This window comes from Micromys minutus (assembly GCF_963924665.1).
Source record: "Micromys minutus genome assembly, chromosome: 3".
In the NCBI taxonomy this organism is placed as follows: Eukaryota; Metazoa; Chordata; class Mammalia; order Rodentia; family Muridae; genus Micromys; species Micromys minutus.
The window spans coordinates 11,169,616-11,186,152 of NC_137972.1; the positions used below are offsets into that span (position 1 = coordinate 11,169,616).

At 42.1% G+C, this 16,537-nt stretch overlaps 1 protein-coding gene across 1 annotated transcript in view; it reads right to left on the bottom strand.

Moving 5' to 3' along the window:
• The window catches only part of PTPRO (protein tyrosine phosphatase receptor type O), a gene marked incomplete at its 5' end in the record, with an annotated part of 194,454 nt that extends 178,527 nt beyond the window's left edge, over positions 1 to 15,927 (bottom strand). Inside the window, one exon of the mRNA XM_080913926.1 lies at positions 15,853 to 15,927. Coding sequence (XP_080770052.1) covers positions 15,853 to 15,927 — 75 coding nt within the window. The remainder of the gene's footprint in view (positions 1 to 15,852) is intronic.
• Positions 15,928 to 16,537: the final 610 nt, after the last annotated feature.

Genomic DNA, 16,537 nt, shown 5'->3' on the forward strand with positions numbered 1-16,537 from the left:
TGTTGTTGAGTAATAGGAAGCGAGTGAGTTTTTCCTTGGTGGCCCTACTTGGCAGTCGGCTTACCTCACCTGAGGCAAATACGAATTGTAAGAAATCTTTATCACAAGGAAGACCCATTCAAGAATTCTTCCTAGACAAGACTTTAGAGTGATCGGGAGTGACAAACGTTGGACCACCTCTCACGGCGGCACAGCACTCTGTCAGACGCAGTCCGCTCCCTCAAAAATTACCATAGAACAGATTGAGAGCTAAATATGAACTACAGAATGTTCCAGTTAAAGCAGAGACCTCGTTTCATTCAGCTCAACTCTAGACAGATAAGATGGAAGATGGGATGAAGACAGCGGCCCCTCCCCCTTCGCCTTTGTAGACTCTGAAACACACTCTAGTCTGAGGCTGAGACCATTTATGAAGAAGATATTATGGTGTAGCACGGCTGGCTGGTGGCACTAGCGTCTGGGCATATTCTAAAGAGAGAGCAGTCACCTTCAGGGGGCTCTATTGTAAAAAAAAAAAAAAGAAAGAAAGAAAAAACATCATCTCTTTAAAAACTCTCAGATACAGAGTTCATGATCCCACTGATAAACTGAAAAACATTTAAAAAAAAAAAAAAAGGAAAAATAACCATTTGGGGGCAATGCAATAAGCTTTTCCAAATTGTCTTGGCAGGTCATGTTTTTTCTTCCACATCTTTTTAAAGACACTCTAATAAATTAAATAAAAGTGGATAGGAAAACAAACAAAACCCTTATCTGCAGGTATGCTTCCTCTTCGTAAAACCAATTTCACAGCGCAGTCAGATATGTAATAACGGGCCTCCCGGGGATGTGATTTTTTTATACAACCTGACATGCAAGTCGTGAGTAATTAATTATGTCTTCTATTTACACGTTGTCAGATAAGAGTATTAAACAGAAGAGCTGAGAGCTTCACCGAATGCCACCATTAATCGGTTTAATTTGCAAACCTAATGCAATCAAAAGGAAGACATTAGTGTAAAAACTGTTGTTGTCCTTTCTTAAAGGGATAGGTATGTATTATGGGTAAGAGTCACACAAAGCGGGGAAGCCACAGCGTCTGGAGTCTACCTGCATGCTATGGCCCGGGCTGTAGAAGGTGTGAGTGCACACACGTGGAGAGCCGGCATCTTCCTTCTCAGCACGCTACAGTTCGGCTCTGTGTGCTTATCCATCAAAGTGAACAAGCATCCCCTGCATCAGAAGGCAGGACATGGCCAATAGAAGCATGAACCTGATGGCAGGCTTTGGTCTGGAAGCATGTGACTGACAGGTTGGTGGGCAAAAAAATAGGTTAAAAAAACACAGGGAAGATTTTAGATGATCAAGAATTGTTATCAGGATAAACCCTTGCCGGATTTCGATCTAAATGTCAGTCCTCACAAAAGAGCTTAAGAGTTGATTCAGCCACAAGAATCTCAAGATACATCTGTAGTAGGATGGAGGGAGGGAGGAAGAGAGGGAGAGAAAGAGGAAGGGAGGGAGGAAAGGAGGAATGAAGGGAGGGAAGAACGGAGGGAGGGAGAGAAGGAAGGAGGGGAAGAAAGGGGCCAGTAGTAAGCTAGTGACTGGGAAGTGAGAACCACATCAGACGAAGTATGTAGTATGTACGCATCTAGCTATACCACGGATAGAGCACGGGCTCTTTACTGCTCGTTCAGAACATCTCTGTAACTCAGTTTCTCCATTAGTGGGATGATAATAATGACGTAGAAAGTTATGCAAGGGCGGGACGAAGTTCTTTGTGGAAAGTAGCACAAAAGTCCTTCACACAAGGCAATGGTGTAACTGGTCTCATTGTCATCATGAAGAAGGCGGTGAAGCTGGGGAGGATCGATATGATCTCTGCTAGTTACTCACTTTGCTCAGTTCCTTAGGAACCAGTTGATATGACCCCGTTAGCAGAGCCTTGATTTTTTATTAGTATTTGTGTCTACAACTGGTTCTTGATTTCCTACAGGATCGGTCCACGGACCCCCAGTGGTATCAGAATCTGTAAATGGTAGAGTCTCTAAGTGGTGTAATCTAGGTATATCCTTCTATATGTTTTAGTTAATCCCTCTTTTATTTATAACAGATACGTGGTGTAAACACACAGCTGCTGTGTTGAATGTCTTCTGGATTAGCAATAGAAAAGGTGCCTCTGCATGGTCAGTGGAGCTACAGTGTGACTTCTCCCTTGAGGCTGGACAAGCCAACAGAGGTGGAAGCCCACAGACAGGGGGTTGGATGCACCACAGCACAGTCTGTGTTCTCTATTTGTTTGGGGGCTACCAGCATGTAATTTTAACTCATAGCTTTAAATAAAGAATAAAAACCCAGAAAGTAAATTCCACAATCATAAAACTACATTAACACAAAATATAATTATTATGGTCACAAGAGCAATTTTTAGTCACATCCAAAAGAAACAAACTTGAAAGCATGCCAACGGTTACAACGTAAGTCGGCGGAAAAAAATACATTTATTTCCCATTTGTCTGTACAAGTGGCTACAGATTATCGCACAAACAACAGGATCCAGGAGAGTTTAAGTCTAGGGACTAATTTACCGAACTACCCAAGCAACGGAGGATTATTTTATCTAATTAAGACAGAGAGTGCATATTCAGAATTAAGCATTTGCATTTAACAGCGAATTCAGAATTATAAAAGCAATTAAAGCTAAAATGAGGTATGATCACTTTTCCTGCATGCCAACGTGCATCTTAATGGTTGAGTGTCTAGCTATGGCGCAGAATCATTTGGGGGCACAAACTCTTTAGTCCCCATTGAGGGCTTGAATCCATCCATGTTCAAGCCTCCTAAACCTAGTGGAAGCTTCTCACCCCAGACTAATCTAGAGAGTATACAGTTCAGTCCACAACTGGCCTCATAATAAAGTCCAGTTTGTCGCTGATAATGTTTGATTAAGGCCCCTGGTGTTTTGTGTATCTCCTACATGATTCCATATTTACTTTCGTACCCTGCTTTCCCTACAGATGTGCTTATATCGATTTTCCTCGGCTCCTCCAATATGAAAGATTTTCCCTGACTTCATCTCTATCAAATCTATGGAACGGGACTTACCTGAGCTTTTGTTTATTCATCAAAACAAACTTTCCTCCAACTCCTATGTCCTGGTCTTTATTCACGCGTGTTCTTGTCTCCTTCATCTGCGGGTTAATTGGCTGCTGCACCTAAGCTGTTTACGGTATTACTCATGTACTGTCCTGTTACCTTCACTTATATTACAGAGTCTCTGACAACACAACTTGGTTCTGGGACCTTAGGAATGAGAACAGTCTCATCTTTCCAGGAGGACTTAAATACATTTAAGGATGAACAGTTGAACTAAACACATACTCTTCTTCAAAGCTCTTCCAACCACCCCACGTCTTACCTTACACGTTCTATTTCATTCAAACTTGCCTTACATAATTCATGATATGCCTTAAGTAGTCCTCTAGCAGAACAAATTATTCTTTGTCAATCAATCATCTATCCTGGTTCCGCCCCACGCGGGTGACTTATGATGTCGTTGGTCCTCGGAAGTCACTGGGCTGTGTCATCAGTGTTGATCTGAGTATTGTGAATGGGGCTGCCGTGGATGTTTTAAGGGTTTACCCACCTAGTTTCATAAAGTGCAGTTAAATGTGAAGCCTGCTTCAAAATACATTTGAGTCTGTGGGCTAATAGTGTTTTGTGTTAGAGTTCTTTTCTATTTTGCATATATTTTCCTATAATGTTCTGCATTTATTCAGATAGACTCACTTTCCCTTTGAATGTAATTATTTTAGTACTGAGTTGCTATAGACAAGAGACCATGTCTGTCAGCCGGTAAGTTAAAATATTTAGCAGACTGACAGACCCAATAAAAACCCACCAAGCTAAACAACCAAAGCACTAAAGTGTCTTCTCTTCAAAATAATTATGGACTGATACAAAGTTGAAAGCAGTGGCGGAGACAATGGCTCGGTGAGCAAAAACTGAGCAGCAGAGAAGTCACCTCTGTGACTCTAGCACAGGAGGCAGAGAGGGAAGGGGAGGGGACACAGTGGACGAGCCCAGCCTAGACGGTAAGTTTCAGGCTCAGTGAGAGACCCTGTCTCAAAAAATAAAGAAAAGCATGAGAGAGGAAGATACCAGAGTTAATCTTTCCCTGGCTGCTACACACAGGTGAGCATACTTGCACACTCACATGTACACACAAATACATACGCCCCCCTCTATGCACACACAAGGTGCAAATAAATGTACAGAAAAGGGCTACATCCCCTCCATTCATTTCACCTCCCCTCCCCCCGTGGTTGCCTATCAAAATAAGAAAACATCCCAACCATGAAACTGTCCTTGGTAACAATCATGAGGTGTACTCATGAAAATATGCACACTGGGGTTCAGGGAGGCCCTTGTACAGATGAACATGTTGGAGTGTGGGCGTGCAAAGATGGCTAGCTCTTACAGCTCTGAATGGTTCGACGACACTCACTGCAATACAAAAGAAAGCTGCATCTATAACAGGCTTCCTTAGGCTGCCCCTTCACAGACACGCACGGCCTCTCCCCACATCCCCCACGCCAAGCCTCGGTAAACAGGAATCAACTCCCCAGCTCCGTGGCTTCACTCTTTCAAGAATATTACATAAGTGTAACCACACATAATGCCAGATTTTCACCTTGTTTCTTCATTCAGCCCGCTCCTAGGGATGTGAAGTCACAGTGTCCTCATTGCCTGTACATGGATGTGACACAGGTTCTAACCATTTCCATACCAGAGGACATTATTACTGTCATCCATGTCTGGCTAGTGCAAACCCCCAGCTGCAGGATTTAGTTTATTTGGGTAACTCTGAAGCCTCTAATTTGTTAGTTGCTGTGTAAGATCAAGGTTTCAGAATCGGGTGAGAAGGGACAGGAGATGGTGACAATGTAGTGTTTAAAATGATGCCTGTCAGTATGTTCAGGGAGGAATCCATCTGCCCTGGTTTTCCCAGAACATGCCAATTGGTGTCACTTGTCCCACACAATGAGCTCTTTGCTCAGAGAAGTGCCCCTGTTGGTGTGACAAATTGTAGAATCATCATGGTTCTGATTCCTCCCTGAGAGCATCAGTACTGTGCTGCCTAGCTATGGTGAGGCTGGATTTCCGTGGATGGCTGTGGAGTGGCCCTGTAGGGTCTGAGAGATTAGCTCCATCTTCCTGTAATGAAGGATAGTCTTGCTGAAGTCTCTTCTCTCAGATAAAATGGCTCTCCCTGTCAGTCTTATGGTTAAGGGTGGGAACTGAGCTCATGCCAAAGAGCCAAGCTCTGTGGCTACTTCTCAGTCTGGAAGAAGGCTAGGTCCTGAGTAGTCTAGCTTCAGCCCATCCCCAAAAGCAACAGGTCTACCGTTGAGCTAAGCTGGGCCCAGCTGTTCAGCACTGGCCCGTCACTCTGCCCAGGGCACAAGGTCAAGTAGGAGAAGAGTGCCGCCCACTCTTATGTGGGAGGAGTTCCCACAGAGGGTAGAAAACTGAGTCAGGGGAGACAGGCCAGGCTACTGGAGGAATTGGAGGGACGGGAACACACATGGCTGCTGCGGCTTTTCTTCCATGAAGAGGGCAGTGCGCTGCTAATGTCATACAGTTGGCACAGCACACAGCCAGAATTCAAGTCAAAATCTTTACTTTCCCCCTGGTAGATAGTCTGTGCTCTTTAGTTCCTTGTGATGGGATTGGGTATAGAAAAATGGGAAATGAAGTCCTGTCGACATGACCTTGGGAGGCTTTGCTAGCGTTTAGGTTTGCTCACACCCAGGGACAGCACTCATGTAAGCAATGGTCCCCTTACTCTCCAAATCCCTGATCCGTGTGTCATGCTTATGATCAATATCTGCCTTAATCAATGTAAATACACATGTGTGAATCATATATGATTGACCCTTGAGCTTATGATTTAATGTAACGAATTTGAGAAGACTGAAAATTATAAAGGCCTTGAAAAAATATGTTTTAATGAGAAGAATATGTGTGTTAGGGCAGTTTGATGATTTTGAATATATATATATATATATATATATATATATATATATATATATATATATACATATATACATATATATGAACACACACATACATATATGTATATTGCATAGATGTAGGGAACAAGTTTGGAATATGTGTCTCCAGAGGGTAGTGATTTTGAAAGTGTTTAGGAAGAAGCCTTCTTCTTTTTCTGTCTGTTGCTGTAATGTCTTTGTTACAGTGCCTACTTTGAATTCTTAATGTAGTGATATAAAATCATTGTGACTATTGAAGCACATCTGATTCAGGAGTCCTTGAACATGGAAAGTGAAGAATTCCCCACTTCAGATCTGTGAAAGGCCATCAAGAAGGCTGATTGGAGACTTCAGCATAGCAACAAGAATTCCAAGAGTCTTCCTACGTTCTCCATTAGCCTCCAAAAAGGAAAGACGTTCTCTAAGTCAAGGAGCCGAAACAATCCCGGTGACAGTTCACAGGTGGGCATAGCTTTAAAGACCCTGTGGGCTTTTTGAGTTCCGAATGCATAAAATAGAAATCCAAAATTCAGCCCCATCTAACCTGAATGGTAGCTGAGTTTCAGCAGACTTTGATAATTAAAAGCAACAATAACAACGACTTCACAAGTGCTTAAGCTCAGTTTTTGAAATCCAAAGTATTTAATTCTAAACTCTTGCAGTCACTTCAGTGAGAAGCTTTTGCGTACCACCATTTCCGTACTGCAAATCCCTGGAGTCTAACCACTTTGAGTGAAGCCTGTAGCCAGTTGTGAGAGAACAATTAGAAAGTATAATTTGGTTAAGGAAAACTGCAGAGGGAAATTCCCCAGAACCATGCATAATAAATTTGGTCACATCTTGCCACTGCGTTTGAGTGTAAATAATGGTTTGTATCTGAGCATTTTAATCCAAGATGCTTGGTTTTCTTTAATATCTTTAAGGCGAGAACCACATAACTCAATATTTAAAGACACCACAGATGGCATGCACTTAATTCCCATTTTTTTTTTTTTTTGTAGTTTTATTGTTGTTGATGATGTATTCTGTACACTGTGATCCTCCTGTGTTGATTCCAGACCCTCAGCCAGTGCAGGATCACAGAGACATGACACCATACCAGTCTCCTTTCATAGCAAACTTAAGAGCTTGAGATTCGATATGTTTCCCCCAAGAAGCGGGAGAATCGGGAGTTTAAGTTTCCCACCAGCTACAGATCAAATTTGACTAAAAGGCTCTGTCTTAAATAAATATTCAGAATTTTGAGCACAGCTAAATAATACTCATTTTCTAGTAACAATTGTAAATGTTATTATGCTTTTCCTTGGTGGTTTGGGGCAAGAACACACCTTACACGAATTGTCTTCCTTTTTACTGCTATAGAATACTTGACAGAAAGCAACTCACAAAGAGTTTCTTTTCCTTTTCTTTTCTTCCTTTCCCTTTTCTTCCCTTCCATTCCCTTCCCTGCCCTCCCCTCCCCTTCCCTTCTTCTTTCCTTCCTTCCTTCTTTCTTTTTAAAAAAAGAAATCATTTTTACATGTATTAATGTTTTGCCTGCACATATGTGTACCAAGTGCGCTCATTTCCCTTCGAGTCACCCCAGAACAAGAGCATCGGACAGTAGTGACCCACCATGTGGATGCTGGGAGCCCAACCTGGGTCCTCTGAAAGAGTAGCAAGTACTCTTAACAACTGAGCCAACCAGAAGGGAAAGGCTCTTTCTGTTCTCAGTTTGAGGTTATATGTTCATATGAGGTCCATAGTTGTGGGGAAGTCACCATGGCAAAGGTGTAAGACAGTCATTCACACTGAGCCCGAAGTCGGGGGAAAAAAGAAAAGGGATAAATGCTGGTACCCAGCTCGTTTTCTTGTTTGGCCTTTTTCTTCTGTCTAGGACTTCAGCCCATGGGATGGAGCTACCAACACTAGGGGCAGCTTTTCCCTCCTCGGTTAAATCTACTGGGAACGGGTTTTTAAGATGTACAGATGCTTGTCTTCTGTCTACCATCACATTCTTGCATTTTATCCCTACACTTTGGCTCTCAATATATTGTCAAATTAAGTAGATATCCCTGAGCAACATACTTAAACATCTTTTTTTATGAACCAACAAGTTGACTTAGGTTGAAAACTACTAGCAGCAAGAGGCCTTTTCCCAATGATGCTGCCTTGGGACATGCAAGGTTTATATAAACACCTTTTTAGAAGTTTCTAGAAATATCAAGTTGATTGTGAGCAAATATTATTAAACTTAATAAAACAATTTATTAAAATTTTTAAATTTTATTTTAAATTAATTAATACATAAATTAAATTTCAATTATTTAAAACAAGAATTTCTAAAGCCTTTTAACTGTAGGTAAAATTTAAATTCTTTACATTCATTTATTTTTCTGTGTATGTGAGAGTGCATGAAACATGTATGTTCCTTAGAGGGCAACTTCCCAGAATCCTTTCCTGCCATGTGGGTTTTGGATTAAGCTTGGGCCATTGTGGTGAACAGCAAGTTACTTTTACCTGCTAAGCCCTGTGTCTGAGCCTTCAGATGTAATTTCTTCTCATAAGTTCATAACGTGTTGGGAATCATTGCTTTCAGCCACAAACATAAAAGCATAAACAATTAATTACAGTTTCTCCTTAATTCTGGTTATGCTTGGCCAACAAACAAAAATAAAGATTAAAATTATAGAAAACAATTAGAACTAACTAGAGTTTACCGCCAACAACAGCACAACAATAGACCATTCATAAAAACCAATCTGCTTCAGGATTATTTAAAGTGAGCGTGCACAAGTGAGTATATCCTTTAAGTGTGTGTTTTTGCATTTCAGCTGCTTGAAAGTTTAATCATGTTTGTTAAGCTATAATGGTAAAAAATTAATGATCACAACATTAATTCAATTAGTGTCTTGTGCCTGCTGTTCACATTGGATAAGAAAACGCCTATGCTCTGGGGTGTGGCCCATGTCTAACCTTCAACCACTCGATGCTTACATGTCTTCCCCACTGTTTTCCACGTCCTCTAGTGAACACATGTCTGACTACATTGTGTGCTGTTTGTTTGCTTCTGTGTCTGTGCCCCCACCGTGCCACTGTGAAGACACAAGTGACTGTTAGCCATTCTTCCCAGCAGCGTTTGTCAATTCTTGGCACCTAATAGATGATCAGTAAGTGGTTGACTGAATGTAACTAGACAATAACTCACTGTCCTGTAATCCAAATGACAGGCGGTGTGCTGAAGGTGATTTCCCGATGCTCCCAGGTTTTTGGGAAAGACTGAACAACAACAAAAACAATAACAACAACAATGTATGGGCTGTTTGGTCAAAAAAAATAATAGGCAAACGAACTAAGTTGATCAGGAGCTTGATAGTGAAAGATCAGAAACAGGAGCATTGCGTTTACCATATTTTCATCCATAATCAAGCTAACTGATCTGTATTTCAGGGAAAAATAGAACAAAATGGATGTCTTAGTTGTCTTAAGAGAGTTGAATGAAATAGCACACACACACAAAAGGAAATAATTATTGTTTGAAATATATATATATTTACATATACATATATACACATACATATATGTGTGTGTTTACCATTTTAATTATATATATATGTAATTGAATCATATATATTGATGTTTGTGATTGGATCATATATATATATAGAAAATATATGAGAATTTTTGTTTTTTAGATTTACTAATAAGGGCTCACAAATTACTAGTGCAAAATAGGTTTGGTTTCTTCATTATATCATTTACACTGAGAAAGGGACAGTTTTCTCAGGAAAGTGATGGGACTTCGTTCTTCTTTGGAAAACGCATTGTAAGAATAGCACATGGTAGATGAAGTGGCTCAGTGAGCGAAGTCACCTGCCACCAAGCCTGACTGTCTGAATTCAGTCCCTGGGAAGCCACATAGTAAAGGAATGAACTTTCTCCAGCAAGTTGTCTTCTGACTCCACACATGCACGTAAAATAGACACAACTTTTGGATAACACGTATCTTTGCACAAATACAGGGTGGCAGTCTATCTGTTTTCCTCATATTTCATTTTATTCTCCAGCCATTCATTTTCTTTCAGAAAGTGTGTGTGTGTGTGTGTGTGTGTGTGTGTGTGTGTGTGTGTGTGTGACAGAGAGGAAAGAAAAAAATCTTTATCAAGTACAGTCTTCAACCTTGCTTTAAGATCTTTTGTGTCTTTTGTTCTAAAACACAGAAGACAGCAGAGCTGAGTTGTCTGTTAGCATTTAGAAGGCCCCAGAAAAGAAAGGATCCTTCACTGTAGACTTAGATGCTGAAATAGTTGAGAAATGTGAACACAACATGGTGATTCCTTTAGCGTTAAGGACTCTGTTTGCAAGGGGGAAAAACATATTTTTCTGTAAAGCTCTGGAACACACATTGAAAACATCAGCAGTGGCTAAAGATTATCCGAGAGGTTTTTATAAGGCTGTTTTAGTTGTTGCTGTCATTATGGTTTGTGTTTTCACATACTTTCCCCAGTGGCTCATAGAAACACGTGGAACCTTCTGGGGTCAATAGAACAAGAGAACGGAGGAGGGAGTCTTTGTTGTGCCAGTCACTTCACACCTGAACCTGCTCACGTTCTCATTTCCTCTGCCTATACCACGGTGCAGTCAAGTGTGTATTTTTAACAGCGGTCCCATCAGGGCAGAGAAGGCGGGATCAGAAGACAGCCATTCACGCTACATCCGGGAAGCAGAAGAGAAGCAGGCAGAAGTGTGACCAGCGTATAAAATCCCAGGGATCTAAGTAGTCTGGCGAGACTCTGCCTCGTAAAGCTTCCACAGCTTTTCAGAACAGTGCGACCAGCTGGAAGCCAAGTGTTCCAAACCACAGTCAGGTTGGGGGGGATAGTTTACATTTAAACCACAGTGCACACAATTGACACCGGTGTGCTACGAAGCTCTCATTCCCTTATTTAAACAGAAAGAGACAAGACCAATGAGCACCATAGAAGAGTTGTCTGAGTGACTGGGTAATGACCCAGGATTAAATCCCTCCGTAGTAACTACCAAGAGAGTAGCTTGAAAAGGACCTGTTAAAGTCAGTGTTCTCAACAAGCATTAGAGGGTCTCCTATCGCTAAGAATACAGAAATATTGATGCGGTAGGGGAGCAATGGTAGGGATCATGGGCAGTGGTGATACGGAATGGGAGCTAAATATATTTTTAGTATACTTATATTGGATAGAGGTATGTGTGTGTGTGCGCGCACACACACACACACACACACAATAATAATAATAATAATAATGTAATAATGCAATACCGCATGCGACTAGAAGGGGGCATGAGATCCTCTGAAACTGGAGTTGCAGATGGTGGTGAGCTATCATGTGGGTGTTAGGAACTGAATCTGGGTCTTTTGCAAGAGCAGTAAGCACTGTGGGCCACCCAATCACTTCTCCAGGCCACAATTACTGCTTTTTAGCCAATAAAAATCAAGTAATCACTTAAGAAACATTGATGAATAAATAAATAATTATCAAAGATGCCTATTTTTTGTAAATAATAATAATAATAATAGTCACATGCTTGTGTTTTGATTTGTGGTTTTAATGATATACTAGTATGTGATTGGTAAAGGTTTACGCTATAAATAGTGTGGTGACTACATTATAATTATGATTATTTAACTGTTATAATGACAGCTCTTCAGGTTTTCCTTATATAGACATGTTCACAAGTCGATTATTATAATATCTCAGAATGCTTGGAAGCTATTTATATAGTGAAGAAAACTGTTATCCAGTTTATTCAGTTGTCACACTTCTAACGCCAGATGCTAGCATACAGGGAGAGACAACAGTTATGAGATACAACTTTGTTTCAAGAGTATTTATACCACACTTGGATCCATTAGATGAGGACCATTACACACTGTGAGGTAGAGCTCCTCTTTGCACTGGGCTACGCATATGAGAATGGAGTGGACCCATGCATCTGAACTCCTTAAACTGGAGGAGAGAACAGATTTCTGTGGTCTCTCTTAGGTGCCCTATTGTGCCCCGCTGCCACTGCCCACAGTACTAATACCAACATGAAGATCCTTTCCAAATGCTCAAGACTCAAGTTGGGTGAGGACAAGGCAGGAGGCACCATGGCTTGCTGTGCAAACATGAAGACCTAGGTTTAGATCCCCACCACCTGTGTAAAAAGCCAGCAGAGGAGACGTGTCTGTAACCCCACAAGTATCCCAAAAGCTCTCTCTGGCCAAATGGTCTATTTTAAACAGTGAGTTTGAGTTTTCCTGAGAGATCCTGTCTCCAAAACATGAATGAGATAGATGGAGGGTGACAAAGAAGGCATCTGATATCAGACTCTTGTCCCTGCATCTGTCACAAGTGCACATCCTTCACACAAGCATACATAACACACGGTGACTTGACGGTTACTGTCCAGTCCGGGCAAAGAAATAGTGTGTGTTTGTGTTTTCTCTGTCATACAACAGTCGTCCTTCACATCACAAAGATCTAAAGCAGCAATGTGCTCACAGTGGGAAGGCTCAACACCCATCACTTGCAAACACAGGAGCAGTGAACCATCCACAGAACACTCAAGATATACTTTCCATGGAAAAAATGAGACACGTGGAGTGTGCATGAGAGAGAGCGAGTGAGCGAGAGAGACAGAGACAGAGAGAGATCTCAGAGAAAGTCAGAAAGACCGTGGTCAACACTATTTATTCTGATTAAGAGTTAAATGGCCAATATCATAACACTCAAATACTAAACGCCGATATTTTTTAAAAAAATTAAAGTTTAAAAAAAAAGATTAAAGTCCATCTCAAAGTTAATGATTTTGATGGCAGCTAACGCAAAATTGGAAATATGGAAATATAGACAGAATAACAAAGGAATAAAGGACTCGTGCCAAGACAACTAGTGAACTGGGGGGCTTCCAGTTGACCATTAATAAGCAACACTTCAGGGAAGACAGACGTCAAATCCCGATGAGGTCATAGTCTGCAGCTTGCATCTCAGTCGACAGAGCACTGGTATAAACTGGATGGGTGATATAGGAAGCCATTTTCAGCAAAGGCAGTAAAAATGTGATGTTGTGTTGTTTTCAGCAGGAATTATGGAAAAACGCACAAGAGGGAAATGCCGGCTAAACCTTCCATTTAATCCATAGGCAGAAGATTGGGGACCAGAAGGCTCTTGATTGATAACAGGGCTTTGAAAACTTTTTTGTATCTAGTTGTATATACTTGCTTATCATAAACATCAATATTCAATTCTAAGCATTCCATGACCAGTACCGGGTGTAGGTCACATCACCTCATGACGTGCAGTGGCTGACTCAGACAACCTGAGCTACCTTGGTCAGTGGATCAATAACTAAAGCATGCACAAGCAATAATGCACGAAGCCTTGAGGTTCTGCCCCTTCCAGATTCCCTCGGAGACAATGATTCTAACCTGAGTATTATATACATCCCCATCTCCCCACAGCATATATCCACCTAAATTATAGAAAATATAAGACTGTAAATCAAGCTTCACAATAGAAATATTTGACCCATGTTCTTTTGAAATTCTTGCTCATATAGAGGATATAAATATAAACATTAATAAATGCTTGTCATAATTAAGGATATGGATATTTTTATAGGAGATGGGAGAATACTTTGTCTCATGCCCATGGACTTTTTCAGGTTGTACCACTGAAATCTGGTAGTCTATTTGACATTTAAAATGGATAGTTTTGAGGTTCATGCCATCATATTCGTGGTTATATCTATTTTGTTGGTTCCTTGTTCAGTAGTTGAAATTATAAACCTCAAAATTATAAAGAAATTATACTGTATTCCTGAAGCACCATATAATATAACCACAAGATATATGATATTTTACTATATGCCTAATTTAGCACTTTGAACATCCCTTCTTAACTGTAAGGAAGTGTGATTCAATCAAAGAGCGTGTGTGAAAATGCTTTAAAGATTGAGGCTTAGTGGTTTTTCAATGTGTATGTTTTCCTTTTTCCTGTATACTTTATACTAAAGTGGAACAATGTTATTCTTCCATAAAACAAATATTAATAACTTCCCTTGTAACATTATTTTTCTCATTGGTGTAATAAGATTTGTCAATCTATGGGCGATGGTATGGAGCTTATCATAACAGACATTTGCTGGCAAATGTTGAGAAATACACATACTCTGCTAAAGAGAGTGAAAGTCTGCTGCTGTCACTGAGATCCCACCATGAAATCCCTGATGAATTTTCTCAGTCTATAATCACGTTTTGAGTTCAAACTTCCGACACATTTTTTTTTTGCATTTCAACTTTAAAATTCTATTTTTCTCTCAAGCTACAAAGTCTCATTTCTAGAGTTACTAACCACTAGGAAGCAGAAGTTATTCAGGCTAAATGTATGCCAGATATCACACACACACACACACACACACACACACACACACACACATTTCTTTGCAATTCTCAGGAAGACATGGATCTCCATTTTTCATCTTGAGTTCACAGAGAGTGTTACCTAGACAGCTTAGTTGTTGCAAAGTCTGACAAAGGGTTAGAGAAATGAATTATAAAAGAACTCAGTACTCGTATTATTTCTGGTGTGTACTAAAGAGAAGTAGGTGAGACATGCAACTGAATTTAGAATTTACAAGATTTTAAAATAAGACAATAATTTAAAAATTAAGCCCCTTAAAAATTAAACACATATCAAATACAGCTTATAATTTCACTCGGTGTACACGCTTGCTGTTTACCCAGAGACTACATTTTCCTGTTATCCGGGAAGACAAGAAGAAAATGAGGGGTAGTTTTGCACTCGTACTATCGGGGGTTCCTGAGTCCTGTTCGCTATAACCTTGGGGAGCATTCATAATTAATGGGCACATGAGCAAGAAGTGACTCCTTAATGGAGGAACATTTGCAGTCGTTAACTGCTGACCTTCCCTACCTAGGTAGCCTGGTGGTGCTGAAAGGATAGCTCCGGATCACCTGTGGCCATCCTTGAGTGTCTGGGGCAAGAAGGAAGAATGGACCAGGAACAGAAGGAAGGCAGACCTTTGGAGACAGGAGTGGGGGAGTACCAATCCCTAACTTCCGTTCATATAACAAGAAAGCAGCTTAAAAAAAAAAAACTACACGTTTTAAGTGTTAAGATTTTGTTCTTTAAATAGTATTTCCCTTTTTACTCCCCCACCCCTCAAAGTACAATTTTGAGTCACACGTTTCGAAGAGGCTAGGAAAAGGTGAATTTTATAAATGACACATTCCACCATTAAAAATCATTGCAGCAGCATATTGTAACGAGAGGATGGAAGTGTGTGGAGTTTTTTTTTGCCAGGCATCCCCAGGCAGATGGAGGGTAAGACAGGGAGAGACCTCCCCAGGAGTTGAGCTAATTTCTTATTCAGTGGAACCCTCTCCCTCGCCCCGCCTGGCCGGTGCCTCTGGTCCAGAGCTCAGCACCCTGCGTGTGATTCCCGCAGAAGGAGAATTGACTGAGACAAAGCAGCCTTACCGAGGCTCCACTGGGGGAGGGCGCGGAGGTGAAAGTGGCATCGGGGTGCAGCCGGGACCACTAAAAAAGTGCCTTCATTTTGCCTGAGAAAGCCCTATCCCGCAAGCCATCGCTGAGGTGGCAGAGTACAAAGGGCGACAACTGGAAGGCTCAAACTTCCAGATCTTTCCACCCGCAGCTCCGCAGCTCACCAGGCACCGCGCTGAGGACAAAGCGTGCGCGGCTGGCGCTCCCCGCCTGGCCACCGCACCCTGAGCGCATAGCTCCCTAAGGCAGGATGGATCCTCATCTCCGAGGACCGGAGGGGTCCCTACCTTGAGCAGCACAAAGAGCCCGAGCAGAGGTAGCAGGCGGCAGCCCCCGCGCGTTCCCCTAAGCAGGTACCACATCGTGGCGCGACCACGAACCCGGGAGGGACAGCAGCGCCAGCGGGTCTCCGTGGCGCTTACAATGACCAGTCCCCGGCTGGCAGCCTTAGACCTCGGGCGCCCGGGCGGCTCCAGGCGGCCGCATGTCGCCTGGCAGGTCCCCCTGCGCCTCCGATGGATGGCTCTCCTCTTCTGAGCCTGAGTCCTGCTAGAACGTTCCACGAGCCGGCGTTGCTTAATGGCTAAGGATGGAGAGGGTGGGGATGGCAGTGGGCGAGGCTCTGCGCCACAGCTACAGCGGTTGCCACGGGAGGCAGGGGTCGGCGTGCGGAGGGAGCTGCCCGGGCTCCGCAGGCAGGCAGCCCTCAGCAGCCCCCTAGCAACAGGGATGTTCTCTCTCACAGAGCAAGGAACTCCTCAAGTGCAGATCTCAGGCCCTCCCACCAGGGCCTGCCCGCTTCCCAGTGCTAGGCAGCCCCCAGACCAGGCTCCGCCTCAGCCTTTCCGGAGCCTCCTAGTAGTAGGAGGGTGAGCATTCCCTACTCACCTAGAAAAACTGTAATTCTGTGAGTTTTCCCCGTTTGTAGTATTACCCACACCTAACTCACAGCATTTTAGACAAATTTAGAAT